The 23,613-nt window shown below is 49.9% G+C and overlaps 1 protein-coding gene across 1 annotated transcript in view; it reads left to right on the forward strand.

Moving 5' to 3' along the window:
- CACNA1H (calcium voltage-gated channel subunit alpha1 H) overlaps positions 1 to 19,819 on the forward strand; it is a 108,720-nt gene extending 88,901 nt beyond the window's left edge. The window contains exons 26-33 of the mRNA XM_058035191.1: positions 289 to 422; positions 1,147 to 1,217; positions 6,096 to 6,174; positions 7,951 to 8,072; positions 9,545 to 9,850; positions 12,834 to 13,017; positions 16,249 to 16,394; positions 17,068 to 19,819. Of these exons, the coding sequence (XP_057891174.1) occupies positions 289 to 422; positions 1,147 to 1,217; positions 6,096 to 6,174; positions 7,951 to 8,072; positions 9,545 to 9,850; positions 12,834 to 13,017; positions 16,249 to 16,394; positions 17,068 to 18,162 (2,137 nt within the window). The 3' untranslated portion in view covers positions 18,163 to 19,819. The remainder of the gene's footprint in view (positions 1 to 288; positions 423 to 1,146; positions 1,218 to 6,095; positions 6,175 to 7,950; positions 8,073 to 9,544; positions 9,851 to 12,833; positions 13,018 to 16,248; positions 16,395 to 17,067) is intronic.
- The last annotated feature ends 3,794 nt before the right edge of the window (positions 19,820 to 23,613 follow it).

A 23,613-nucleotide genomic window follows, 5' to 3' on the forward strand; every position in this document is an offset into this window, starting at 1 on the left:
ATTTGTATATAAACTTCAAGATAAGAAATATTGATTTGGAAATATTATAGAATAAGGTAGATATTGTGGAGAGTAAAATAGAAATAAAAATAAGTTTTAAAGGATGGTTTTATAAAAAAAAAAACAAACTAAATACTTTGGAACTATAAAAGACATATTGTATTAAAACTCAAGAGGAGTAATTTTAGATAATTAATTTGACAAAGATGCATTTGGGATTTGCTGGTGCCTGTCATTAAGATGAAATATGTATAATTTGAATTTTGTTTGTCCTGCGTGTCTGGGTAGGTGGAACCAGCTGGACTTGGCCATAGTCCTGCTGTCCATTGTGGGCATCACTCTGGAGGAGATCGAGATGAACGCTGCCCTTCCCATCAACCCCACCATCATCCGCATCATGAGGGTGCTCAGGATAGCCAGAGGTGGGTCCTGCTCTGGGCTCTCCAGGAAATCCTTTGGATGTTTGTCCTTCCAGCCCTGCTGGTTCATTTCCAGTGGGGAACATGGAATGGAAGCTCAGAGAGCAGCTGGGGGTTCCATGGGGTTTCCTTCTGGGGCTGGGTCCTGATTCCAGCCTGGGATCACTGAGCTTTTATCCAGGTCCAGAGCAGGGTGGGGAGTGATGGCAATTAGGGCTTGGGAAGATGCTCCTCACTGGTGAGATGCCTCCCATTTTCCTGCCTGGGCATGTTGGGGTTCTCATAGGTTTTTGTCCATTTTCATAGAATTCCAGGATGGTTTGTGTTGGAAGGGACCTTAAAGCCCATCCTATCCTACCCCTGCCATGGCAGGGACACCTTCCACCATCCCAGCCTGGCCTTGGACACTTCCAGGGATGCAGGGGCAGCCCCAGATTCTCTGGGAATTCCATCCCAGCCCCTTTCCACCCTCCCAGGGAGGAATTCCTTCCCAAAATCCCATAACCCTCTGGCAGTGGGAATGCATTCCCCTTGGGACTGACAGGGGGATGTTCAGCCCTGCTGGGATCAGGGAGATCCTGGTTTTCAGCAGAGAGCTCCCCACATGTCCAAACAGCATTAAGGGAGATTTAAACCCTCCCTGCAAGACCTAAACCTCGATTTCCCTCCTGGATTTTGCCTGCAATTCCCCCCAGCCCTGCTGAGCAGGTTTTGCTCCTCATTTCAGTGCTGAAACTGCTGAAAATGGCCACGGGCATGAGAGCTCTGCTGGACACGGTGGTGCAAGCCCTGCCCCAGGTAAGCCCCCAAAATTCCTGCATCCCCTTGGGGACAGGAGTGCCTTTGGGGCCTGGGGACAGCTCTGGGTTTGGTGGCCTCCAGAAGCCACCTGGGGAGGGTCTCAGCTTTCTCCAGGCCTTGGGAGTGGAGTTTTTTGTGGCTCATCCTGGAGTGTGTTTGATAGGAGAAGCAAAATGATGGGAAGAGTTCCCAGAGAGCAAATTCCTGTAAGCAGAGCTTGTGCAAACCCCAGATCTCACTGGCAAGTTGGGGAAACACCAGGAGGGACAGAGAAGGATCTTGGAGAAAGCACTGGGAGCTCCCAGCTCAGGAGTTGAATTTGGGAGGCAGGAACAGCCACAGTTATTGACAGGGGTGCTGCAGCCTTGGAAAGGCAAATTGGGGAGAGGCTTCTAAGGGTTAAAATCTTGATTTGGGGACACCAATCACCAAATTCTCCTGAGCTGCAAGAGAAACAAGAACACTTCCAGACTCAGGGAATTTGATAGGATCCTGCCAGGTTCACTTCCTGGGATCCCTTTTTTATGGCTCTGAGAAAAGGAAAGGAAGAAGCTTTTTGCTGGCTTTCAGTCCTCCATCAGAATTCCAAGGTGTTTGGGTTTTTTATTTTTAATGTTATCCTTTTTAAGGTGTGTTCTGCTCGTTTGTGGGTGTGCTGGTGTGAGCTCTGATTGTTCAGTGTGGGAGTTAACTCAGATTAACCCTGCCCATCCCAATTCCCTGGAGCAGCCAAGGGCAGACCCCACATGGGTGGGAGTCTCCTCCAGAGGATGAGTGGCCACAAGAGAACCAGCAGAAAACATGGAATTACCCAAATACACCCCAGGGACTCAGTTCCTAAGTGCAAATCAACCCACCATCTATTCCAGGAGAGCTGGAAAATGGGGAATTTCTTTTCTTTGCAAAGACCCCTTTGCTTTGATCTTCATCATTGCCATGAACACATCTCTAATCCCAGCATTTGCCCTTTGGCATCCAGATTTCCTTAAGGATTTGGGCTGAGGCTGAAGCAGGGATTTCCCAACCTGACCCCTGGACTGGCATTTCAAGAAATCCTTGGATTTGTGTCTGGTTTTCAGTTTACAAAGCATCGTCACCACAGCCCATATTTTCTCTCCCTCCTTGTTTTCTGTCCCCACCCCCCAAACAATAGGGTGGCTCCTGGCCAGGGTTTGGGTTCCTTGGGGTGTTCCTGCAGTTTGCATTCCCAGCAGGGTCTCTTGTCAAGGGAAAACCCCTGGGATGTTCCAAGCAGATCTCATGCAGATAAAAAAATGCCACTTTGGTCTCCAGTGAATCTCAGAAAATGAGAAGGGAATTTTAAGAAGAGCTCTCTGACAACCATCACTCTTCATAAAGCTGCAGCTTTCATTTCCAAGGCAGGGCACGAGTTCCTACCCTAATTAAATTAGCATCCTAAAACCACAGCTGGAAAATCATTGTAGAATGTGGTTTCTAAGTGACAAAAAAGAGCTAATTTAATGTTTATTCATTCAGGTTTGGGGGGAAATTCTTTGTCTGGTGTGTGGAGAATGCCCATTTATGGGCTGACGATGACAAGGAGCTGTCACTGCATTTCTGGGGGGTGATTTTCATCAGCTTTGGATTTGGTTTTTATTCAGCAATTTGAGTAACACTTGGAGAACCAATTATCCCCAAATTTGGGGGAATGCAGCATTTTGATCCAGGACTGTCACAGGATTAATCTCCTCTTTTGGGATTTCAGGCTGAGCTTGAGCTGCTCTTTTCAAAGTGTCCCTGCCCTGCTCCTTGTGTGGTGACCTCTGCCTGCCAGGCCAAAAACCTTCTCCTCCACCTGATCTGTGGGCAAAAATGAGATTGAGAAGAGAAAAAAAATGAGAGGCCACAGAGATAGAAAGAATGGTCGGGGAATGATCTCAGATTCTCTGCCCACCTTCTCCATCTCCTCCCAGTCCCTGGTTCTTGTTTTAAGGACTAAGTGTTAGGGAATCAGCCATCTCCTGTTGATGGAATACATTTATGTTTACTCTTCTTACTAAGAAAATATCTGGTGAGTTTAGTCTGAATTAGAAAGGTTTGGTTTTTCACTGGATGTAATTTTGCTTTTTTCTTGTAGCACTTCTCCTTTTTGGAGCAGTGGTAGATAAAGTAATCTCCTGCAGTCTGGAGAACAGGAGAGCAGTGAACTCCTTTAATCTCTTGGTGTAGAGCAGCTTTTCAAGACCTGCTTCAAGTGTTTTCCTCTTCTTTCTGAGCTCCTGCTCGTTAAGGCTCCATAATGAATTACACCACTCATCCATCACTGATCATTTCCTTGCTCCTAAGTCTGGTGGCTGCTGGGTTTGGAAGCAAGGGCTGCTCTCTAAAGCTCCTGTTTGATGGTTTTTCTTTAGTCCTTTTCCCATTTTTCCCTTTTCCCATTCCCAGCTTTCCAAAGTCCCTTTTTGGATCAGATTTGGGATATTTTCCAAAGTCCTTTCCTGCATCAGATCTGGGTTCAAATGTTCCTGGTGGAAGCAAATCCCCCAGCAGTCACTGCTGAGCTGCCTCAGCTCTTCCTGGTGGGGAGCACAACTGGAGTCCAGCCCAATACCACTCTCCAACAGCAATAAGATGTGGAACTTCCCTATCAGAAGATTTGGGTTGTTTTCCTTTCTCTGGTCTCACTTGATCCATGAATGGAACATTAATTCCCTGCACAAGAGACTCCTCTGTCTTCAACAGCTTGGAACTGCCCCCACAGGGGCTCCTTCTCCTTTTTCCTTTTCCTTTTCCTTTTCCTTTTCCTTTTCCTTTTCCTTTTCCTTTTCCTTTTCCTTTTCCTTTTCCTTTTCCTTTTCCTTTTTCCTTTTCCTTTTCCTTTTCCTTTTCCTTTTCCTTTTCCTTTTCCTTTTCCTTTTTCTTTTTCTTTTCCTTTTCCTTTTCCTTTTCCTTTCCCTTTCCCTTTCCCTTTCCCTTTCCCTTTCCCTTTCCCTTTCCCTTTCCCTCTTCTTTCTCTTTCTCCTTCTCCTTCTCCTTCTCCTTCTCCTTCTCCTCTCCTTCTCCTTCTCCTTCTCCTTCTCCTTCTCCTTCTCCTTCTCCTTCTCCTTCTCCTTCTCCTTCTCCTTCTCCTTCTCCTTCTCCTTCTCCTTCTCCTTCTCCTTCTCCTTCTCCTTCTCCTTCTCCTTCTCCTTCTCCTTCTCCTTCTCCTTCTCCATCTCCTTCTTTCCCTTCCCCATTCCCTCTTCCCCCTCCCCTTTGTGGAAATCCAGATAACACCTTTTGCACATAACCTGGTAATAACTCCCACATTACCCCAAATTCTTTGGGATTTCATCAATGCCATAAGTTTCCAGGCTGACTTTTCAGGCAGCAAAAACACTCAGGCGGCTTAGAGCAAAACCCAACAGCCTCTTCTGTTGCCTCAACCTCGAAAGTTTGTTTATCCCTTTTATTTTAATTCCCTGTAATTATTTGCTCATTTGCCTCCCCAGCAGTGTGTGTGGGGTGTGCTTGTGCTTGTGCCTGCTCGTTTCTAATGGCTCCCAAAGCATCAGTGGTCCAGCAGACAGGAGCAGCAAAAGCTGTTCCAGAAGGCAGCAGAGGCAGATGAAATAACCCAGCCCAGCCATCCACATCCCTGTTTTATCTTTATTATTCCCTGGAGGATTGTAATAATGTTAGGGAAATTGCAGAGCCAGTTTAGGCTTTATAGCAATTACAGCCTGCACTGGGTGATTGGACTATTCCCATTTCTTTAATATAAAAAATCCCCTCTTTCATCAGCAAGAGCTGTGTTAATTTCATAATGACAGATATCACACTGATAAACTTTCTGATTAAATTAAGCACAGTACAAATAACCAAAAGATCTGTGGCTGTGCCACCTCAGAGAAGAAAACTCTCCCAAAGTCAGAGTTCACCAAAATGCACCTCAGAGATCAGGAATCCCTGGGCCTGACTGCCTGGATCACCTCCCAGCTCCTTGTTTTTAGGGACAAAATCCTGCTGGTGGTGTAGAGAACTCACTTTGTCTCAGTTAGGAGCTGCAAACAGAGAGATTAAAGTGGCAGCAGAGATAAATGGGAGCAGGTGGCAGCAGGTCAGGTCACTCTGCCCTTCGTGTTCTCTGCCTGAATCACCAAAAATCTGCTCCAGGGGACGTTTTTGAGGCTTGGATTCTGTGCTGGGATGAGATCCAGCACGGAGAGCTGTGATGCTGGTGGTGTGAAGAACTTTTGTGGTGTTCTCATGTCACTTGTCACCCCCTTCAGCCACCCTGGGGGCTTGGAACACCTCCAGCAGCACCTGGAGCTGCCAGTGCTGGTGTTTGGGATCAGGATCTTCCTGTGGGACACAGAAAGCTGAAATCTGGGAAGCTCTGGTTGAGAAGGGCCTGCAAAGGAAAAGGCTCAGGGGGTTCTCATCTCCCTGGAGCACTGCAAGCCCTCCATGCCTGTGAAACCTTTGGGAACAGCTCCTCTCCTGGCTTGCTGCTGTCTCAGAGTCCCAGGAAGGAAAAGGGAAAGGGAAAGGGAAAGGGAAAGGGAAAGGGAAAGGGAAAGGGAAAGGGAAAGGGGAAAGGGAAAGGGAAAGGCCCCAAACCCAACCCAAAGCCCAGGTCCCAAAGCAGCCCTGCCCCACAAACTGCCCTGAAGTGGCCAAATTCCAGAGAGCAGGGTGATGGAGAAGCTGCTGCTTCCCCCAAGGGCATTTCTGCTCCTTTCCCCACACAAAGGCCTCCCTGGGCCCCCTGAAGCAGAACTCAGAGAGGGACCAGGCTGCTGGTCCCAGGGGAAATCTGATTTCCCTCTGGCCCCCCATCCCTGCTGTGCTTGTGTTGAAAATGTGATGGAGTGATTTCATTCATGACCTCGACTTGCCTGACCCTTGTTCTGCTTTCTCCTTGTGTAGGTAGGGAACCTTGGCCTACTTTTTATGCTCCTGTTTTTTATCTATGCTGCCCTGGGAGTGGAATTGTTTGGCAAGCTGGGTGAGTAATGGGCCCCAGGCCGCTGGCTCCATCCGGTTGGTGTTTATTTGCTATCTGCCTGCTTCCTTTTCTCCCTCTCCCTCTCATTCCTGGACCTTCCTTAGCTTCACACTCATGTTCTGGAAGATGAAGTTTTCTCTTGATCTCAGGGTCACAGCTGACACACGAGGATGTAACACAGAACCTTTCTGACACTCACACACACACATTCAGGGCTCTGGCCAACGCCAGCCTTGGCTGGAGAGGAACTCTTTACTTTTTAAATATCATTGCCCCAGCATGGATTTGTTCAAGTTTGCTACTGGAGACAGAACACGAGCCTGCAGAGCTGGATGGGGGTCAGATTCCTGCTGGAGAGATGCCACCATAAACATGTCCCTGCTCACAGCTTCCCCACAGCCCATCAGTTCTGTGCACTTGGCTGCCACTGCTCCTGCAGCTCCCAGGGCTCCTCTGTCCCCTGCTCTCAGCACCACCTTCCCCTCTCTCCATCAACCAGGAGGCATCCAGTGCTTCCTGCTTGTCCAGCATTAATTAATCCTCCAGTGTGAGGAGACAGCAGCTGCTCAAGAATGTGCCCATCACTAAAATCAGAGCAAACCCCAGCCTTGCCCAGCCTGGAAAATGCTGTTGGAGGGAGCTGTGTCTGCATCCTCAACATTTCCATCCCAATTAGAGCTCCAGGAGCACCAGAAGGCCCTTCCTGAGCAGAGTTTATGGCCGTCATTAATCCCCTTTATGAGCCCAGCCCTCTGCTCAGATTACAAGTGCCTGAGAGCAGAATAATTCTTTCAACCAAAACCAAATTATTTTTCAGTCTCTCACAAATTCTGGGGAAGGACTGAGTTCTGCACCCACCCTGAATGAGACAGTGAGGGTTTATATTCCACCCCTGGAGTTATGGGTGTATTTGTTCAGTCACAGGGGTGAAAAATGGTTCTTCTGGTGTTTCCACCCACACCTGGGCAATGCCAGCCCAGGGGACCCCACTGGGGCAGGACTCTGCTTCCCAGCCCAATTTAATGGGAATATTCCTTCCTTTTTCCTGATCAGCCCATGCCAGCCACAAGAACCATCAGCCCTTTCTCCCTCAGGACTGGTCATTTGTGGGTTTTTCTTGGAACTTTTTTGTTTTTCCTTCCAATTTACCTCAGAATAATTACCTAAGACCGAAATGCCCAACCAAGAGCCATTGCTGCCTGTCCTAATGGATATTTAACGAGGCTGTGTTTTATGGGAAGACGAATATTTCATATGTTCAATTTGCATTCATTAGGCTATTAATTCTCAGGGGGAAAATGTCAAATTGCTCCACTTTATCTCAGTGAAAATATCCCTCGTGGTGGATGTAAAAAATCATCAAGGCAAGGGCGCAATCAACAGGAAAACAGACAAAGGAGGCTGTAGAACAGGAGCAAAGAAAATCACAGAAATCAGAAGGAATGGTTTTGGTTGAAAAGGACTTTAAAGCCCATCCAGTGCCACCCCTTGCCATGGGCAGGGATGCCTTCCACTACCCCAGCTTGCTCCAAACCCTGTCCAACGTGGCCTTGAATGTTTCCAGGGATGAGAATTCCACCACCACCATTTCCACATCTCCTGCTGTCCTGTGCCAGGGTTCTCGAGGTGAAAACACCTTTCCCTGTCCCTCCTGTTCCTCCTGAGCAGGATGTCACCACCCCCTGGTGCCATAAATCCATGGGACGTGGCTCTGGGGGCTGCTGTGGGTTCTCCAGCATGGCTTGGCTGATGTGCTGCTCCTTCCCTGCCCCACAGATTGCAGTGAGGAGAATCCCTGTGAGGGCCTGAGCCGCCACGCCACCTTCACCAACTTCGGCATGGCCTTCCTCACCCTCTTCAGGGTGTCCACGGGGGACAACTGGAACGGCATCATGAAGGTGTGTGCAGTCTCTGGGGGATTCCTCCTCTCTGGAGGGCTGTGGGTACAGTTTTCAAATGGATTTGGGCAACTCTTGGGTGCCAACAAAAACGTTTCCTCTTAAAATATAGAAACGGGATTTCCTAATAGAAAAACCAGGTGTGTTTTCAAGATTTGTCCTAAGTCTCACCCAGCCTGAAGCTTTGTTCCTGGATGTAATATTGAAGGAAAATGATGCCAGGTTTTTGACTGGGAGGAGTAACCATGCTGTGCTCGGGTGCTGTGCCATAGAATCACAGGATCATGGAATGCTTTGGGCTGGAAGGGACCTTAAAGCTCATCCAGTGCCACCCCTGCCATGGGCAGGGACATCTTCCACTACCCCAGAGCTCCATGCTCTGTCCAACCTGGCCTGGAACACTCCAGGAGATGAGAAATCCAAAACTTCTGGGCATTCCATCCCCCTCTATTGTAGGTGCTGGTAATCCATGACCCCCATATTTCCTTTTAGCTGTTTCGGTTGTACCCACTTTGTGTTCTTTTGGTGTTTTGAGACATAAACTTTAAGGAATTTAGAGATTTTAGAGGAGCTAAGATTTTAGTTAGAGATAAGCTTTATCGGAGTTAATTAAAATAAATAGATAGGCCTTGATGAAGTTAAGAATTAGTAGTTTAATAATTGACTGCTTGTCAACACAATGTTTGGTTAGCTGGGTTTAAAATGAAGAATATAGAAACTGATAAATAGCTTTTAGGAACATAAGACAATTGTAGCCTCCTCTATTCTGAAACCAACTGAAGATGGGGAATGGGAGTTCTACCAAGGGTTCATTTGTCATATTTGCATTGAAAAGATAGAAAGGTCTGAACGAGAAGACTTCATTTATTTCCTCATTTTGGGACCCCTCCCCATGAAAGGGACCACCAACCCAGTTCAAGGGGCAAACTGTGCATGCTTAATAGCTTTTGAACTAATTACCATGCTTAATAGCTTTTGAAGTAATTACTATACAAAGCGAGGAATGAGATGTACCAAAGTTATGAATATGGATTTGTATTTTGGGTATTCAATACTTACATAGATAAAAGGACTCTGTAATCAGCTGTAAATTGTGGTGTGTATTTGGGAGCTATCCCACAATAAACAAACACTTTCTAACTTTAAATCGTTAGAGAGTTTTTGGATACCAGTACTAGATCAATATCCATACTGGGAATGGGATCTACCAAAGTTCTGAATATGGATTTGTATTTTGGGTATTCAATACTTGCATAGATAAAAGGGCTCTGCAATCACCTGTAAATCACAGTGTGTATTGGGGAGCTATCCCGCACGCTGCCCAGCATCACAATAAACTTTCTAACTTTAAACTGTTAGAGGGTTTTTATCCCTCACAGTTGGATATGGGTACTAGATCAATATCCATATTTTCAATAAATCCCTTTCTGCCCCTGGAAAGCTCTGTAATGTCTGCCTGTCCCCTGGTGCAGGACACGCTGCGGGAGTGCACGCGGGAGGACAAGCACTGCCTCAGCTACCTGCCCGTCATCTCCCCCGTCTACTTCGTCACCTTCGTCCTCATCGCCCAGTTCGTGCTGGTCAACGTGGTGGTGGCAGTGCTGATGAAGCACCTGGAGGAGAGCAACAAGGAGGCCAAGGAGGACGCTGAGATGGACGCCGAGATCGAGCTGGAGATGTCCAGAGGAACCGGCGGGAGCAGGAGCGGGGCCGTGGCCGGGGAGAGCCGGGCGCTGCACGGGAACCTGGAGCACCCCAAGGAGAAGCACCAAGGCCTGGTGAGAGCTGGGCTGGGGAGGGGATGGATCCCACCAGCCTGACCAGCAGATCCCACACAGAGCCAGAGAGGGAGACAAGGAGCTGTCCCAGCCCCTACCCCAGGGATGTCACCACCACCCCATGTCCTGAGGCAGCCCCGAGAGCTCCTCAAGGTTGAAAAGCTATCCTGGCCATTATTCCAGAGGAGAGCTCAAAGACCATCTCTCCACCTCGTTCTCAGGTTGTGGATTTTAAGTTCAGAGCCATAAAAGTCCCTGTCCTGCTGTCCCAGCCAGTCCTTGTCATTTTTCAGGGCAGCAAAAACAACAAGCAATCCCAGAAATCCTGGGAGTGCTGGCACTGGGAGCCCTGGCACCTGCAGCATGGGATGGGATAAATTCCCTTCACAGGTTCTGTTTAATCCCACTTTGGGATTTCCAGAGGATCCTCCAGCAATTCAGTGCTGCAGCTCCCCATGGCTCTGCTTAGGACATGGAGAACTTGGGAATTATCAGAGCCCCTCAGCAAGGAGCTGCAGGTCCCTGGGTTTTTGGAGGTTCCTGGGTTGATTTTTGGAGATCCTGGGTGGATTTTTGGAGGTCCCTGTGTTGATTTTTGGAGATCCTGGGTGGATTTTTGGAGGTCCCTGTGTTGATTTTTTGGAGGTCCCTGGGTTGATTTTTGGAGGTTCCTGGGTTGATTTTTGGGACACTGCCTGCTCTCTGATCCCTGCCAGTCTTCCAGGAAAAGAATCAGAAGTGCAGGGGGAGGGAGGGTGTGAGATAATTGTCTCACCCCATGTCAGCAGCCTGTGATTAAGAGTGAACATGGAACTGCTTTGTCACCACGATCACAAATAAATCTACCGCGAAATCAGTGGGGGCTTTGAGATTAAATTACACTAAATTAGATTTTTGTGAAATCCATCAGGCTCCATCAGGGCGAGGAGAAAGATTTGGTTCCACAGGGCTGGGGAATTGGCTGTTTGAATGTTGCTCCTGACAAACATTCCTGCAGGGAACTGCACAGGTTGCTTTTCTAATTGAGGGAGGAGAGGGCACCTCCCTTCACACAGGCTGGGAGTGCAAACTGTTCATTCTCCTTGGGCTTTCCTCATCCTCCAACACTTCCCAAGCACATCAGAGCCTCCCTTTAACCCTGGGGGTGATGAGGGGGTGAAGTGTCCCTTTCATCCTTCCACCATGTCCTGCCACCACCCCACAAAAGCCCAGGCCACCAGACTGGGGTGGCTGATGTCCCACCCATCGTGGTGCTGTGCTCTGGGACTGTGTCAGAGCTGTCCCCAACCTGTCCCTTCACAACCACAACCTTGCCAGCTGGGAAATCCCACAGCAATCAGCCCTGTGTGGCATAGGAGTGAAATCCTCTTTTTAGCCTTTAAAATGTGCATTTGGTGTGACTTCAAGTGTTAAACCCAGAGCTGCAGGCAGAGTTCGTGGAGAAAACAGTGTCAGGTTTGATTTTATTGTTGTTATTGCAAGAATTTGTTTGTGATGCTGAGGAAACTGAGGCAGGGAGGGATCAACACCTCAGGCTTCCAGCAATCCCCAGAGCTGGGGATTCAGGGAATGCTCCAGGGAAATTCCCAACAAACCAGAATGGCTTCAACCCCCTCTGCTCCCACTCACCCCCATGCCCAGGTCCCATCCCAATTTCCAGGGCATGGGATCAGGCTCTGGAGTGCAGCAGGTGTTTCCCAGCAAGAGGAGAAGCAGCAGTGATGCCTCCAAACCATCCTCACAGTCCAGAGCAGCTCTCCAACAAATTTCCCATCCATGATTCATATTTCAAGCCTTTATTTCATTTGAAATTTGCCCACGTCCCTAATTCAGTCAGCTCTCAACAGCTGAACCTTTAAAAAATTGAAGTGGCTGATGTCAAGAAGGGCTTTCTGTTCATTTGTTCCAGCCACGGCCAAGCTGAGCTTTAGGAGCCAAATTCCAAGATCCTCCTGTTCAGGTGCTGAGACCTTTTGTTCTCCTTGTGGCTCAGGGTGAGCAGGAGCCCCTGGCTGTCCCCCAGCCCAGGTGGGGCTGATGAGCTGGGATGGCCAAGGACCAGCTGGCACTGGCTGCTGAGGCTTTCATCCATCAGCTGAGAGCCCTGGTGGCTCCTGGGCACAGCCACAGCTGGCACGGCTGGATGCCAACAATCTGTAAATACCTGCTGGTCCCTTCTTCCCAGCCAAGCTCCACAGGGTAAAAGCATGGAGTAATTCATCTTGGGGTGTGCACCTTCGGGGAGCTGAGGGAAGATACTTCCAAGCCAGAAACACAAGTTAAAAACCAGATTTAACCAGATCCTTGGTGAGCTCCAAACCTGAGGGATCTCAGGGACAGGGTTTGCTGGGAGAGCAAAGCAAAATACATTTAATTTAAGACATGCAGCTGGGAAAATGTTTTCAATCAGTCACTGGGAGGCTGATGTGAAGGGAGAACCAGAGGGATTCACTGTGTTTGAGATAAAAGGGGAAACTGGGAGGGGAATGTGTCCAGCCAGGACAAGGGAAGAGATGAGAATCTTGACTCCATGTTTTAGAAGGCTGATTTATTATTTGATTATATATATTATATTAAAAGAAAATTATATACTAAAACTATACTAAAAGAATAGAAGAAGGATTTCATCAGAAGGCTTGAAAGGAATAGAAAGGAATGATAATAAAATCTTGTGGCTGACCAGAGAGTCCAAGCCACCTGACTGTGATTGGCCATTAATTAAAAACAACCACATGAGACCAATCACAGATGCACCTGTTGCATTCCACAGCAGCAGATAATTATTGTTTACATATCATTTCTGAGGCCTCAGCTTCTCAGGAGAAAAATCCTAATGAAAGGATTTTTTATAAAACACAATCATCCTTATCTCCTCACAGACTTCTCCCAGGACCATGCCTGGGAAATCTGTGCCTCTCTCTGTGGCCAGGGAGCTGCTGCTGCCACAGGGGTGATGCCCCCTCTCTCTCCTGTTGCTCTGCAGGGCAGTGTGGGCTCGCTGAGGGCCCAGGACTCCCAGAACCTGCTGACAGTGAGGAAGATCTCGGTGTCCCGGATGCATTCCCTGCCCAACGACAGCTACATGTTCCGGCCCGTGGCCCCCGCCACGGCCCCCCTGCCCCTGCACGAGGTGGAGATGGAAACCTACCCCTGCAAAGCCCAAAGAGGTACCTGCCACCCTCACAGATTCCTCTGCTCTGGGGAAAAGGTTTGGGTTCCTCACCATGAGAAGGATGTGGAAGGGTTGGAGTATGGCCAGGGAAGGGGATGCAGCTTGGGGGGCTCGGCCTGGAGAAGCTCAGGGGGAAACTTCTCATTCTCCACAAATCCCTGATAGGATGGGGCAGGGTTGGGCTCTGCTCTCAGGGAACACGGTCAGGATGAGAGGAAACAGCCTCAGGTTGTGCCAGGAGAGGTTTGGATTGGATATCAGGGAAAATTTCTTCACTGGAAGGTGTTCAAGCATCAGAACAGGTTCCCAGGGCAGTGGTGGGGCCATCATCCCTGGGAGTGTTCACAAACCCTGTGGATCTGGCACCTGGGGACTTGATTTAGCACTGGCCTTGGCAGTGCAGGATTAATGCTTGGGATCCATGGCCTTTTCCAATCTTTACAACTCCATGGTTACACCCACAGGGGGTTCAGTGGGGAGCAAGCGTGGCCTGAGCAGGGCTGGCTCCCGAGTGGTTCCACAGCACCACAGTGCTTCCTTCCCCACATCCTGCAAAATTCCACATTCCCCACATCCTGCAAAATCCCACCTTTCCATCACCTCCCCAGAGGCAACCTCAGGTGTCTGGGGAGGAACAAAGCTCCCAGGCACAGGTAGAGGTTTTTAGCTGAGGGAAGGGAGCTGTGCATTCCCTCTGATCAATAACATCCCCAGGAATAAAAGCCAGAGTTGGGATTGCTTCCAGCACAATTCCTCATGTTTCAGGCAGGCTGCAGCCTCAGGGCAGTGCCTTTCAGCAGCACACCTGGAGCTCAGAGCTGCAGGAGATTCTTTGGCAGCAGAAAGATCAGAAACCACTCTCTGGTTCTTCCTGAGAGTCCAGCCTTGGTCCAGCCTTGTAATGAATGTCATGGAGAGACCCCAAAATCCAGGAATCACAGAGCCTTTGAGGGGGCATTCATCCTCTGCATCCCAGCACATTTCCCTGAAAATGCATTTCTGTCTCTTCTCTTGAGCTGCTTTGAAGGGAAAATTGTTGGAATTTTGGATGCTGAGAATTTTAGATTTTTTATGTTGATTTTGATTTTTAAGAGAGTATTGTATTTAATTTGAAGTTGTAGAGGAAGTTTTTAAAAGTAAATTATAGAATTGAGATTATGAGTGTGTAGTTGGATTAGAAGTGTATAATATTATGTAGTGGTAAATTTAGAGCTTAAGGTTTTAAAATATAGTGATCTATGTAAAGTAAAATAGAGGTTTTAGGGTGGAGGTTGGGTTTTTTAAAATTTATTTTTATGGGTTTGGGTAGTATTCTATAATTAGATAGAAAAGTTTGTATTGTGGGATATGAGGGATTCATTATTAGGTTAAAAGTAAAAATACAACAGGAAATTGATCTGAAACACAATTCTGCCTCCCTAAAAGCACACGTGCTCCTGGAGGGGCTCCCTAGAACTCTTCCCAGCCAGGTTCCCTTTGATCCAGCATGGTTTGAAATGCCAGAACTGCCCAGTGGGTTTGCACACCCTGATTTCCTTGGAAGAAGGAACTCTGTGTTTGTTCAGACTCTCTGGGAGCCAGGTCATGTTCTCTGCTCAGTGTTTATTATTATTTCACCTGCAAATTCCTGGTGAGGGAAAGAAAACAGAGGTTGAGTTTCAGAGGCAGCCTCCTGGGGCTGCTTTTCATCCCTGGAGAGGCTGTAAAGGAGGATTTATATCCATATAAAACTGCTGGGGCGTTGGCAGGGGTGGGTAGAGCCCACCAAGGATTCTCTGATGTTTTCTAAATTCCTAAATTTCTCTCCAAGACCACTGGAGGGATGGATATGATGGATATGACTTTTTACCTGGTGGTAAAACCAGCAGCACCCTGAGCTGTGCTGCTCCTGAGCTGCCCAAACTCTCCTTCAAGTCACAGATCCAGAAATTATATCCAAATAAAACTGAGCCCATGGAGACTCCCATGAGTGTTTCCATGGGCTTCAGGATGTCTGATCTTCTCCACTGACCACACAGTGAAAATCCTGTGGGATGAGCAGATCTCAGGATATTTTGGTTTTAGATGCAGTTTGCTGATTTCCTAGAAAAGCAAGAGAAAAAGCATCCAGCTCCAGAAATCCTCAGTGCTCCTGAGCATCCAGTTTGGAGGGGGTTTGGGTTTCCTATATGAGAGCTCAATGGAAAGTGTCCAACAGGAGGAAATTCCAGCTGAGGACAGGGAGTAGAGCATTGGGTCTGGATTTTATGACCATGTTTGTGACAGACTTTATGCCAGAGTTTTTCTGCACCATAAAAAGCACTTTATAAAGCCTGGAATAGCACATGAACAGCGCAGGCTCAGTCTGAAACTCTGGGTGTAAGAGAGCCCAAAAAAAACCTGGGGAGAAGCAGGGTGGGGGCGGGAATTCCTTCTGTGTGTTCTCGAGAAAAGCTCCAGAAGAAAAATTATTAAACACTCACTTTTCTTTGTCCCCACCAACAAATCTGTCTGTGAAATGCAACTGTGATGTGTCTGGATGGCTTTTGTCAGGGGTTCAAGTTCCCTGACCCCCGGGTGAGATCTCTTGGAGTGATGGATAAGGGTGTTTGTAACACGGAGCTGGGCAGCGCTGCAGGAACAGACGCTGGGTTTCAAACTAATGAGGACAATAAATCCTGCAGCCAGAAACCAGAGAAGATCTTTCAAACAACTCCCAAGTGCAGTAAAGCAGCACCACGGATGGGCTGGGGAGGAGGGATGGCCTTCAAACCCAGCCTGGGAGGCTTTGGGAAGAGAGAGATTCCAGCCTGTCCATGGCTCAGGCTGTCAGAGCACTTGGAGCAGCTCCTGGTGGGACCATGCTGAGCTGAGCTGAGCTGAGCTGAGCTGAGCTGAGCCTTGGGGACAGCCCCTGGTGCTGGCTGGGCTGGGCTGGGTGGGAGAACTGCCCTGGGCCTGCAGAATTTGTAGAATATCTTGAGTTAGAAGGGACCCACAAGGATCAGAGCCCTACACAGACACCCCAACATCTGTGAGCTCCCTGCCATCCCTGCTGAGCTTCAAAGCAGCAGACAGCACAAGGGACAAGGTTTTTAATCCAAGGTTTATGCCAAGATTTGGCATTCCACCCAGGCCCAACAGGTTTTCCCTTCTCCCTCCTGTGTTCGCTCCCCTCTTGAAGCTTCTGCCCCAAGCCCTGAGAGCCCCGGTGCCCAGCAGTGACTGCTCCTCTCTCCTGCCCTAGGGTCCATCAGCTCCACGCGCTCGCAGCCCGTGGGGGGCAGCTCCTCGCTGAGGGTGCCCGCGGAGGACGGGCGGCACCGCTGGAAGGGGCTGGTCCCCCCTGGCAGCCCCCGCTCCCCTGCTCTCAGCAAGCTGCTCTGCAGACAGGTGAGGGGCCACCAGCACACAGAGGTAACTCCTGTCTTGTCACCCGGTTCCTTCCCTTCTTCCCCAGCCCTCTCTCGTGTTTCTGCGCTTGGAGCTAAAGTGGAATTCCTGTTTCAGAACAAAACGCGCCGTAAATTTTAATATATTCCCAGCAAATGTGGGAAGGCCCTTTTTTCCCTGCTTACATCTTCATGGCTGTGCTGTTCCAGGAAATAAGAGCTAAACTGTGGGGAGTAGGTGCCCAATCTCCATTTGGGAGAGCCCTCCACCATGATGGGGTGTGCTGGCTCATGATTTGGGGCTGGAACAAGACCAAGGCCCAGCAGATGCCAGCCCTGAACATGAAGGTTCCTGCCAGCTAAAGTTTATCCTGTTGTACAGGAGGGTCTGACAGGACTGGCACAATGAGGGAGGGATGGGGTGGGCTGTGTTAGACTCACAAACCCCTTTGCCTCGTGCCATGGGCTCCCCATCCCTGTGAGTGTCCAAGGCCAGCTCAGATGGGGCTTGGAGCAGCCTAGACTGGTGGAAGGTGCCCGTGGCAGGGTGTGGAAGGAGATGAGCTTTAAGACCCCTTCCAACACAGCGTGGTTCTATAATTCTGTGTCCATCACTGGAGGTGCTGCTGCCCAGCACATCCCCAGGCTCTCACCCCACTTCTCTCCCCTTCCAGGAGGCCGTTCGGACAGACTCAGTAGACGGACAGACTCCAGAGCACAAAGACAGCCAGCAAGCAGAGCCTGGAGAGCCCCAACCATCAGCAAAGCAGCCCCAGAGCACCCTCACCGCCAGCCCTCTCCATTCCCCGCTCCCAGCCACCCCTCCACGCTCTCCCCCATCCTCCCCACAGCGGGCCCTGGGCCCCCTGGCACGGAAGCACACGTGTGGCCAGCACGGCGTTCCCAGCCGGCCACCCAGCCCCAGCAGCCCCCCCGGCCCCGAGGGCTGCCAGGCCGAGCCCTCAGACCTGGCTGACGAGGAGGTTCGGCACATCAACAGCTCGGCCAAAGACTGGGCGGAGGAGCACTCGGACCCCGGCAGCCGCTCCACCTCGCCCTTCACGTCCCCGGCCCCGTCCCCCGTGCCCCTCAAGAACTGCAGCACAAGCAGCCTCTCCCGCAGGGAGAAGGACTTGAAGAAGTTCTACAGCACCGACACCAAGGGCTTCCTCAGCAAGCCCAGCTGGGCCGACGAGCAGCGGCGGCATTCCATCGAGATCTGCCCCTCCGGCGGCGCCCCCGAGCCCGCCGAGGACAAGCAGCGGCCCCCTGGCCACATCCAGCCGGAGGCCGACTACATCCACGGAGCCCGGAGGAAGAAGAAGATGAGCCCGCCCTGCATTTCTATAGATCCTCCCATGGAGGACGAGGGAGCGGCGGCCCCGCGCACCAAACCCTCCGAGAACACCCTGCTGCGGAGGAGAACCCCGTCCTGCGAGTTCCCGGCCTACCGAGAATCCCTGGAGCTCCCGGAGAGCCGAGGGGGGGAGCACCTCAGCATCCCCAACTTCTCCTTCGAGCAGCTGGACGGCGGCGGCTCCTTGAGCAGCCTCTCGGAGCTGCGGGACAGCGGGCAGCCCACGCCGGCCTCCCTGGACTCGCGGCCGGACGCTGAGCAGAGGAAACAGGAGCACTTAAAGACTCAGCGGGGCAACAACGGCAAAGAGGGGGGCAAAGAGCTGCTGGGCACTGCCAAGAGCCCCCCGCGCAAGCAGGACTTGGGCCCCGTGACTGTTGCCACAGAAGAAGGCACGGATGAGCCAGTATAGCTGCTGGGATGGGGGACAGGGGGGGTCTCAAGGGCTGTCACCAGTGTGGGGGTTCCAAAGCGAGGGGACCCAGCCGTCAGGGGTGGCCGTCACCGGGGCCATCCCCTCGCTGCGGGCACTCGTTGGGAGGAGCTGTGGAAGTTTGCAAAAAAACCACACAAACACACACACACACACACGTGAAAAAAGGAAAAAGAAACCAAACAAGCGGCTGGATGAAACTGGGGATGGGGTTTTGGGGGATTTGGCGAGAGGTTTTGGGGTTTCTTTTCTAAGGGGAAGGTGGATTGATGCAGGGGTGGCTTTGTTCCTCCCACCCCTCTCTGTGGCCTCGATCACATTGATTCGGGTCTGAGGTGGTGGTGGGATTCTCTTGGGGTTTTGTTGTTTTGTTTGGTTTGTTTTTTGTTTTGTTTTTTTTTTTAATTTTATTTTTATTTTAAAGATGCTCAACTTTTCCTGAGGCACCTTTTTGAGCTGTCACGTTACGCTGGAGTGCCTGGGAGCTGGACATTGTCTGTATATCAGCAGTTCTATAAATAAAAATTCTGTATTTGTGAGCTACAAAATGAGGAAACAAACAACAAACAAAAAACCTGGGAAAAAAAATAGACCCACAAAAACTCTCTCTTCATAATGCACATATTTTTATAGAGAAACAGAGATGCTGTTTTTTGCATTACATGGGTGGTGTTTCCTTGGGTTTTCTGTGGAATTAATTATTCCAGCCATTCATTTTCCAAATGTTTCTCCTCTCTCCTCGCTTCCCTGCCCTCCACCATCACCCCACCAGCTTCTTCTCACAGCTGATGCTTCTGACGTCTCGCTCATTTTCTTTTGTACTTTAGAGGTTGTCCTAATTACAGACAAAAAAACCAAATCACTACTGAATTGTAGCCAGTGCAATAATAAGTTATTCATTCTTCTTGTCTGTCCAACTGTCCTGTTGCTTTTTTCCCCCTTTTTTTTTTAACTGAAATTCAGGTTAAACGTCGCAATAATCTGAACTAACGTGCACAAAGACAGTTTCTTGTGTTACAAAGAGAAAAAAACTAATGAAAAAAAGGGAAAATAACTACATTTACAGAGAGATTAAAAAAAACTGAACAAATAAATAGTAAATTATTTAAGAAATGTATTTTGTTTACTGCAGTTCTAAGTAAATTATTGATACAGTGTGTAAAGGTGTAAAGAGCTGTCGTAGGTGATGTTCTTTGTGAGCATTTAAGGTGACGATTTGTCCTCCTTGTGACAGAACAACTCCGACCCCTGGGGGCAGTTTGCACTCCCTGTCCCTCCCTCCCCATCCCTGGACACGTTCCCTTCCCAAGGCCCTTCCAGAAGCCTCTAGAGGAATCCAGGTCACCTTTTAACACCATTTTGGGGGGGTTTTTTTGCAGCTTTGTTTTGTTTTTACCCTCCTTCCCCACCCCTCCTGCAGGCCCTGTGTCCATGGCCCAGCTTGGCCACGGGAAATTGGAGCAGGAAGGAGCCCGTGGACACCCAGGGGGGAACAAACCCATGCAATCGTTTCCGTTTGGTTCCTTCCGTGCCGCCTCATATTTATGCCTTCACATTTATCTTCTGTTATCGATGCATCCATTACTCCAAAGGAAATGTATCTTGTTTCACATCTATTAAACTGTATAAACTGGAAGCGTGGCCTCCCTTTGTGCCGCAGCGGGGGGAGCCCAGCTGTCCCTCCCGCTCCCAGAGCTCGGCATTCCCTGAAAATTCCTTCCTTAGCCTCTCTGAGCTGCAGCCCCCCAGGTGGGAACCGTCCCTGCTGGATCTGGAGGCTTCTCCCACCTCCCCCTGAGCTCAGAGAATCCCTCACCTCTCCTCCATATGTTGATCCGGCTGCTTCCGAGGAGCACCTGCGCCGCTGTAATTAAGAGTCATTTAGAATTATTGTAAATAATGATTCTGTCTCGGTGGGATAGCGAGGAATTCCAGAAAAGAGCCACGAAATCCATGATTAACAGTGCTTTGGGGAGGATGGCGAGCTGCTTTTGCTGCAGTTTAAGGAGGGGAGGTGAATCCCTCTGCTCCAGGCTGAGTGCTGCCTGGAGGGGTGGGGGATGCCCTGGGGCGTCCCTCAGCATCAGGGGACACTCAGGGTGTCATTTACTGCTGGGATTATTTAGCTTTGCTGGAAAAAGCCTGAATTTCCTTCTGGCCCTGTGCCTGAATTCCCTTCAGGGGGAAAATCCTCTTGCCACAGGGTTGGTGGCTGATGGTGGTGATGGAGAGGGGTGGAACAACTTGGAAGGGCTTGAGGCCATGGCAGTGTCAAGAATAAGTTGGGATATTTGCTCCTGGTTCTCTCTCAGCCTGCCACCCTTCCCAAAGCCCTTCCCAAACCCCTCAAAGCTCATCAGGACCCAAACCAACCCCATGGGCCTGCACGAACACCCTGGCAGCATGGGGAGAATCAAGCTCAGACTGAATTTCCCAAGAGCAGAGAGTGACCATGGATTGCTCCCTGATGTCTCTTTTGGAGACACTCACCTGGATTGCAGGTGCAAAACCCCCCCAGCTGCATCCCCAAACCCGGCCATGACCAGAGAAACTATTTAACATCAGCAGTGTTAATTTTGTTGATTAAATCTCTGCAGCATTAAGCAATTTCCCCCCGGACCGTCTGCAAGGCTCGCTTAAGATCGGAAGTGAAAAGCACGGGCTAAATGCAAGTCATGATTATTTAATTGGATCGATTTCTATTTTGCATTTTTAATGGCCATTCAGTCCTGTCCATTAATCAGCCAGACTCTGCCCCAGCACTCTCCATCCCAGCAAAGCCACAGCTCACAGGGATGGGGGCTGTGTCCATCTGGGCTGGCCCAGTGCCACCTCAGCACCCCTGGAGGAGCAGGAACCAAGCAGGGATTAAAAACCACCATGCTGAGGAAGGAAACCATCATCGGGGCTGTGCTTCAAGGGTAAATCTCAGATGGCATCGATCTGAAATTCTCTTTGTCGCGCTGGGGAGGGAAAAAAAGCTTTAAAAAATCCCAAGCACCAAATCTGACGCCATCCTGGGTGCAATTAGCCCCAACCTTAATCTGTCAGAGCTGTGAGATCATACAGGTTGCATGAATGCTAATAAGCATTTGATATTTGTACAAGCTTTCTGGGGATGAATAATTCAATTGACTTCATCCATTAAATTTCCCCTATTAAGTTTTCAAACCATGGCTGGGTTTTAATGGCTGGGGCCACCTCATCCTCCAGACGAGGGGGCTTAATTAGGAATTTTAGCACACCCTGACAGAGCCACAGGAGCTGAAATCTCTGTGGCTCTTTGGGTTTTGAGCAGCTCGTGTCTCTGCTGGAGCCCTGCTGAGCCCCTGGAATAACTCCAGCTCACACCAGGTGAGTGCTCCATCCTCTCCCAGCATTATGGTGCTGTCACAGAATGCTTTAGCCCTTTCTTTCCATGGGGTCAGCTTCTCTCTGGAGGTTGGGAAGGTGCTGAGGGGCTGTTTGGGATGGGGGATCTGCAGTGGCACTGATGCATCCCCTGGATTTTGGCACCACTCGATGATTCTGTGGGTCCCTTCCAACTCAGGATATTCTACAATTCCACAATTCCCTGGAATTCACTGATGCAGAGATGTCACCAGGAGTGTCCCACACCCAGCTGGGGCTGCTCCTCATGCCAGGACCCCTCACCTGTGTCCCTCACTTGCAGCTCAGCGCTGGGTTGGTTTTTTCCAAATGTGGATGTTGGGCTATCTAGTGAAAAATAAATCTGTTCACAATGAGAGGGAGAAAATGCCAAGGACCCTCATTAAGTCACACCACAGGGAAGATCCAGATTAATGATTTGAATATTTGATTGAAGTCCCCTGGAGCAGCTTCTGATTCTGCTTTGCCCCACGTGGAGGCACAAGCTGCCGAGGGCCCGTGGCCACGTCTGCAGGGTCTGTTGGATGCATGGAAAACAGAGCTCCCACCTGAGTTATTCCCTAAAAATGCAGCCACCCCTGGACACAAGCAGGAGGGCTCCATGCCTGGCAGGAGAAGGAGCTTGTTTACCCTCCCCATCTCCTGCTTTTATTCCTTATGTCCCCATCAAATCCAGCTGTCCCTCTGGGCACCATCTCCCAGGGTCTGCCTCACCCTCTCCCCTCCCTGACTCTGTGTCAATTTATTCTGACTGGCTCATTAATTCATTTTTCTCGTTAACTAAAAGAAACCTCACCAATGATAATGAGTTCTAATACAAATTAATTCTTCAGGGAAGACCAGGCACTTCACAGCTCCTTGGCAGTGACAGGTCTGTGCCCAGCAGGGCCCCTGGCATGGGGCTGGCGGCCACATGGACACAGGGATCATCCCTGGAAGTGTCCAAGGACAGGCTGGACAGCAAGCTGGGACGGTGGAAGGTGTCCCTGCCCATGGCAGGGGGTGGAACTGGATGAGCTTTAAGGTCCTTTCCAAGATAAACCATTCTGGGATTCAGCCACGGAACACAAAACCCACCCAGCCTCACCCAGGTGCATTCCCACCACCAGGTAATTCCCACATTCCCACCTGTATTCAGCAGGAATTACAGCAGGAATGTCCCCCTGGGTGTTCTGCTGTGAGATCCCACTCAGCCCCGGTTGGATTTGAGCAGCAGGAGCAAAAGGCAGGGAAGACAAAGGGCAGGGGAGCCTCCTGCAGCCTCCTGGCAGGCAGGGATGAGTCAACGCTGTGCAAACAACTCTAAAAATACAAAAGCTTTATAGCAGATTAATGACACCGTCAAATGTATTTCACTGGCCATTTACCAGGTGTTGATCATAAATATTTGGGATTCAAAATAAACGTTTTTGCTGTGCTACCGTGGTGTTTTTTGTGTCCCTGCCACCCTCCCTGGATCGGCCCTGGGGCTTGAGCAGGTAATGGAGACAAAGGAGCTGCTCCTGCTCCCTCCCTGCAGCACAGGGTGTCCTTGCACTCTGTTCTCCAGGGATCTGCTGCTCCTGCAGGGGATGAGCCCAGAGCTGGGCTGATGGGCAGGAGATACAGCCCCTGCCTGCCCTCCCCAGGGCTCATCCAGAGGTGATTCCAGGGGAAACCCAGGGAAAGGGCTCAGCACAACTCTCCAGGGTCCCTGGGAGCCCCTGGACCCAGAGCCAGGCAGCCTGGGCAGGTCACAGCGCCTGGGTCGGATTCAGGAGCTCCCAGTGACATTTCTCAGCAGTTTTGGAAATTTTTTTTCCATTTTTCCAGCCCTTGGCTCTTGCTGGGAATGAAGCAAACATAATTCCCTCAGCTGTTCCACTCTGTGACTCCAGCACAGAGGTCAGTGCTGCAGGGACACTGGGAATGGCTCTCCAGGAGCTGGGATCCAACCTGGAAGAGGTGACAAGTCAGTGATCAACAGGAGCCTGTCCTTCCTCCTTTTTTACAGGAACCCTCCATCCAAACATCCCAGGGAGGATTCCTGTAAAAATCACA

This window comes from Melospiza georgiana, chromosome 16 (genome assembly GCF_028018845.1).
Source record: "Melospiza georgiana isolate bMelGeo1 chromosome 16, bMelGeo1.pri, whole genome shotgun sequence".
NCBI classification, from domain to species: Eukaryota; Metazoa; Chordata; class Aves; order Passeriformes; family Passerellidae; genus Melospiza; species Melospiza georgiana.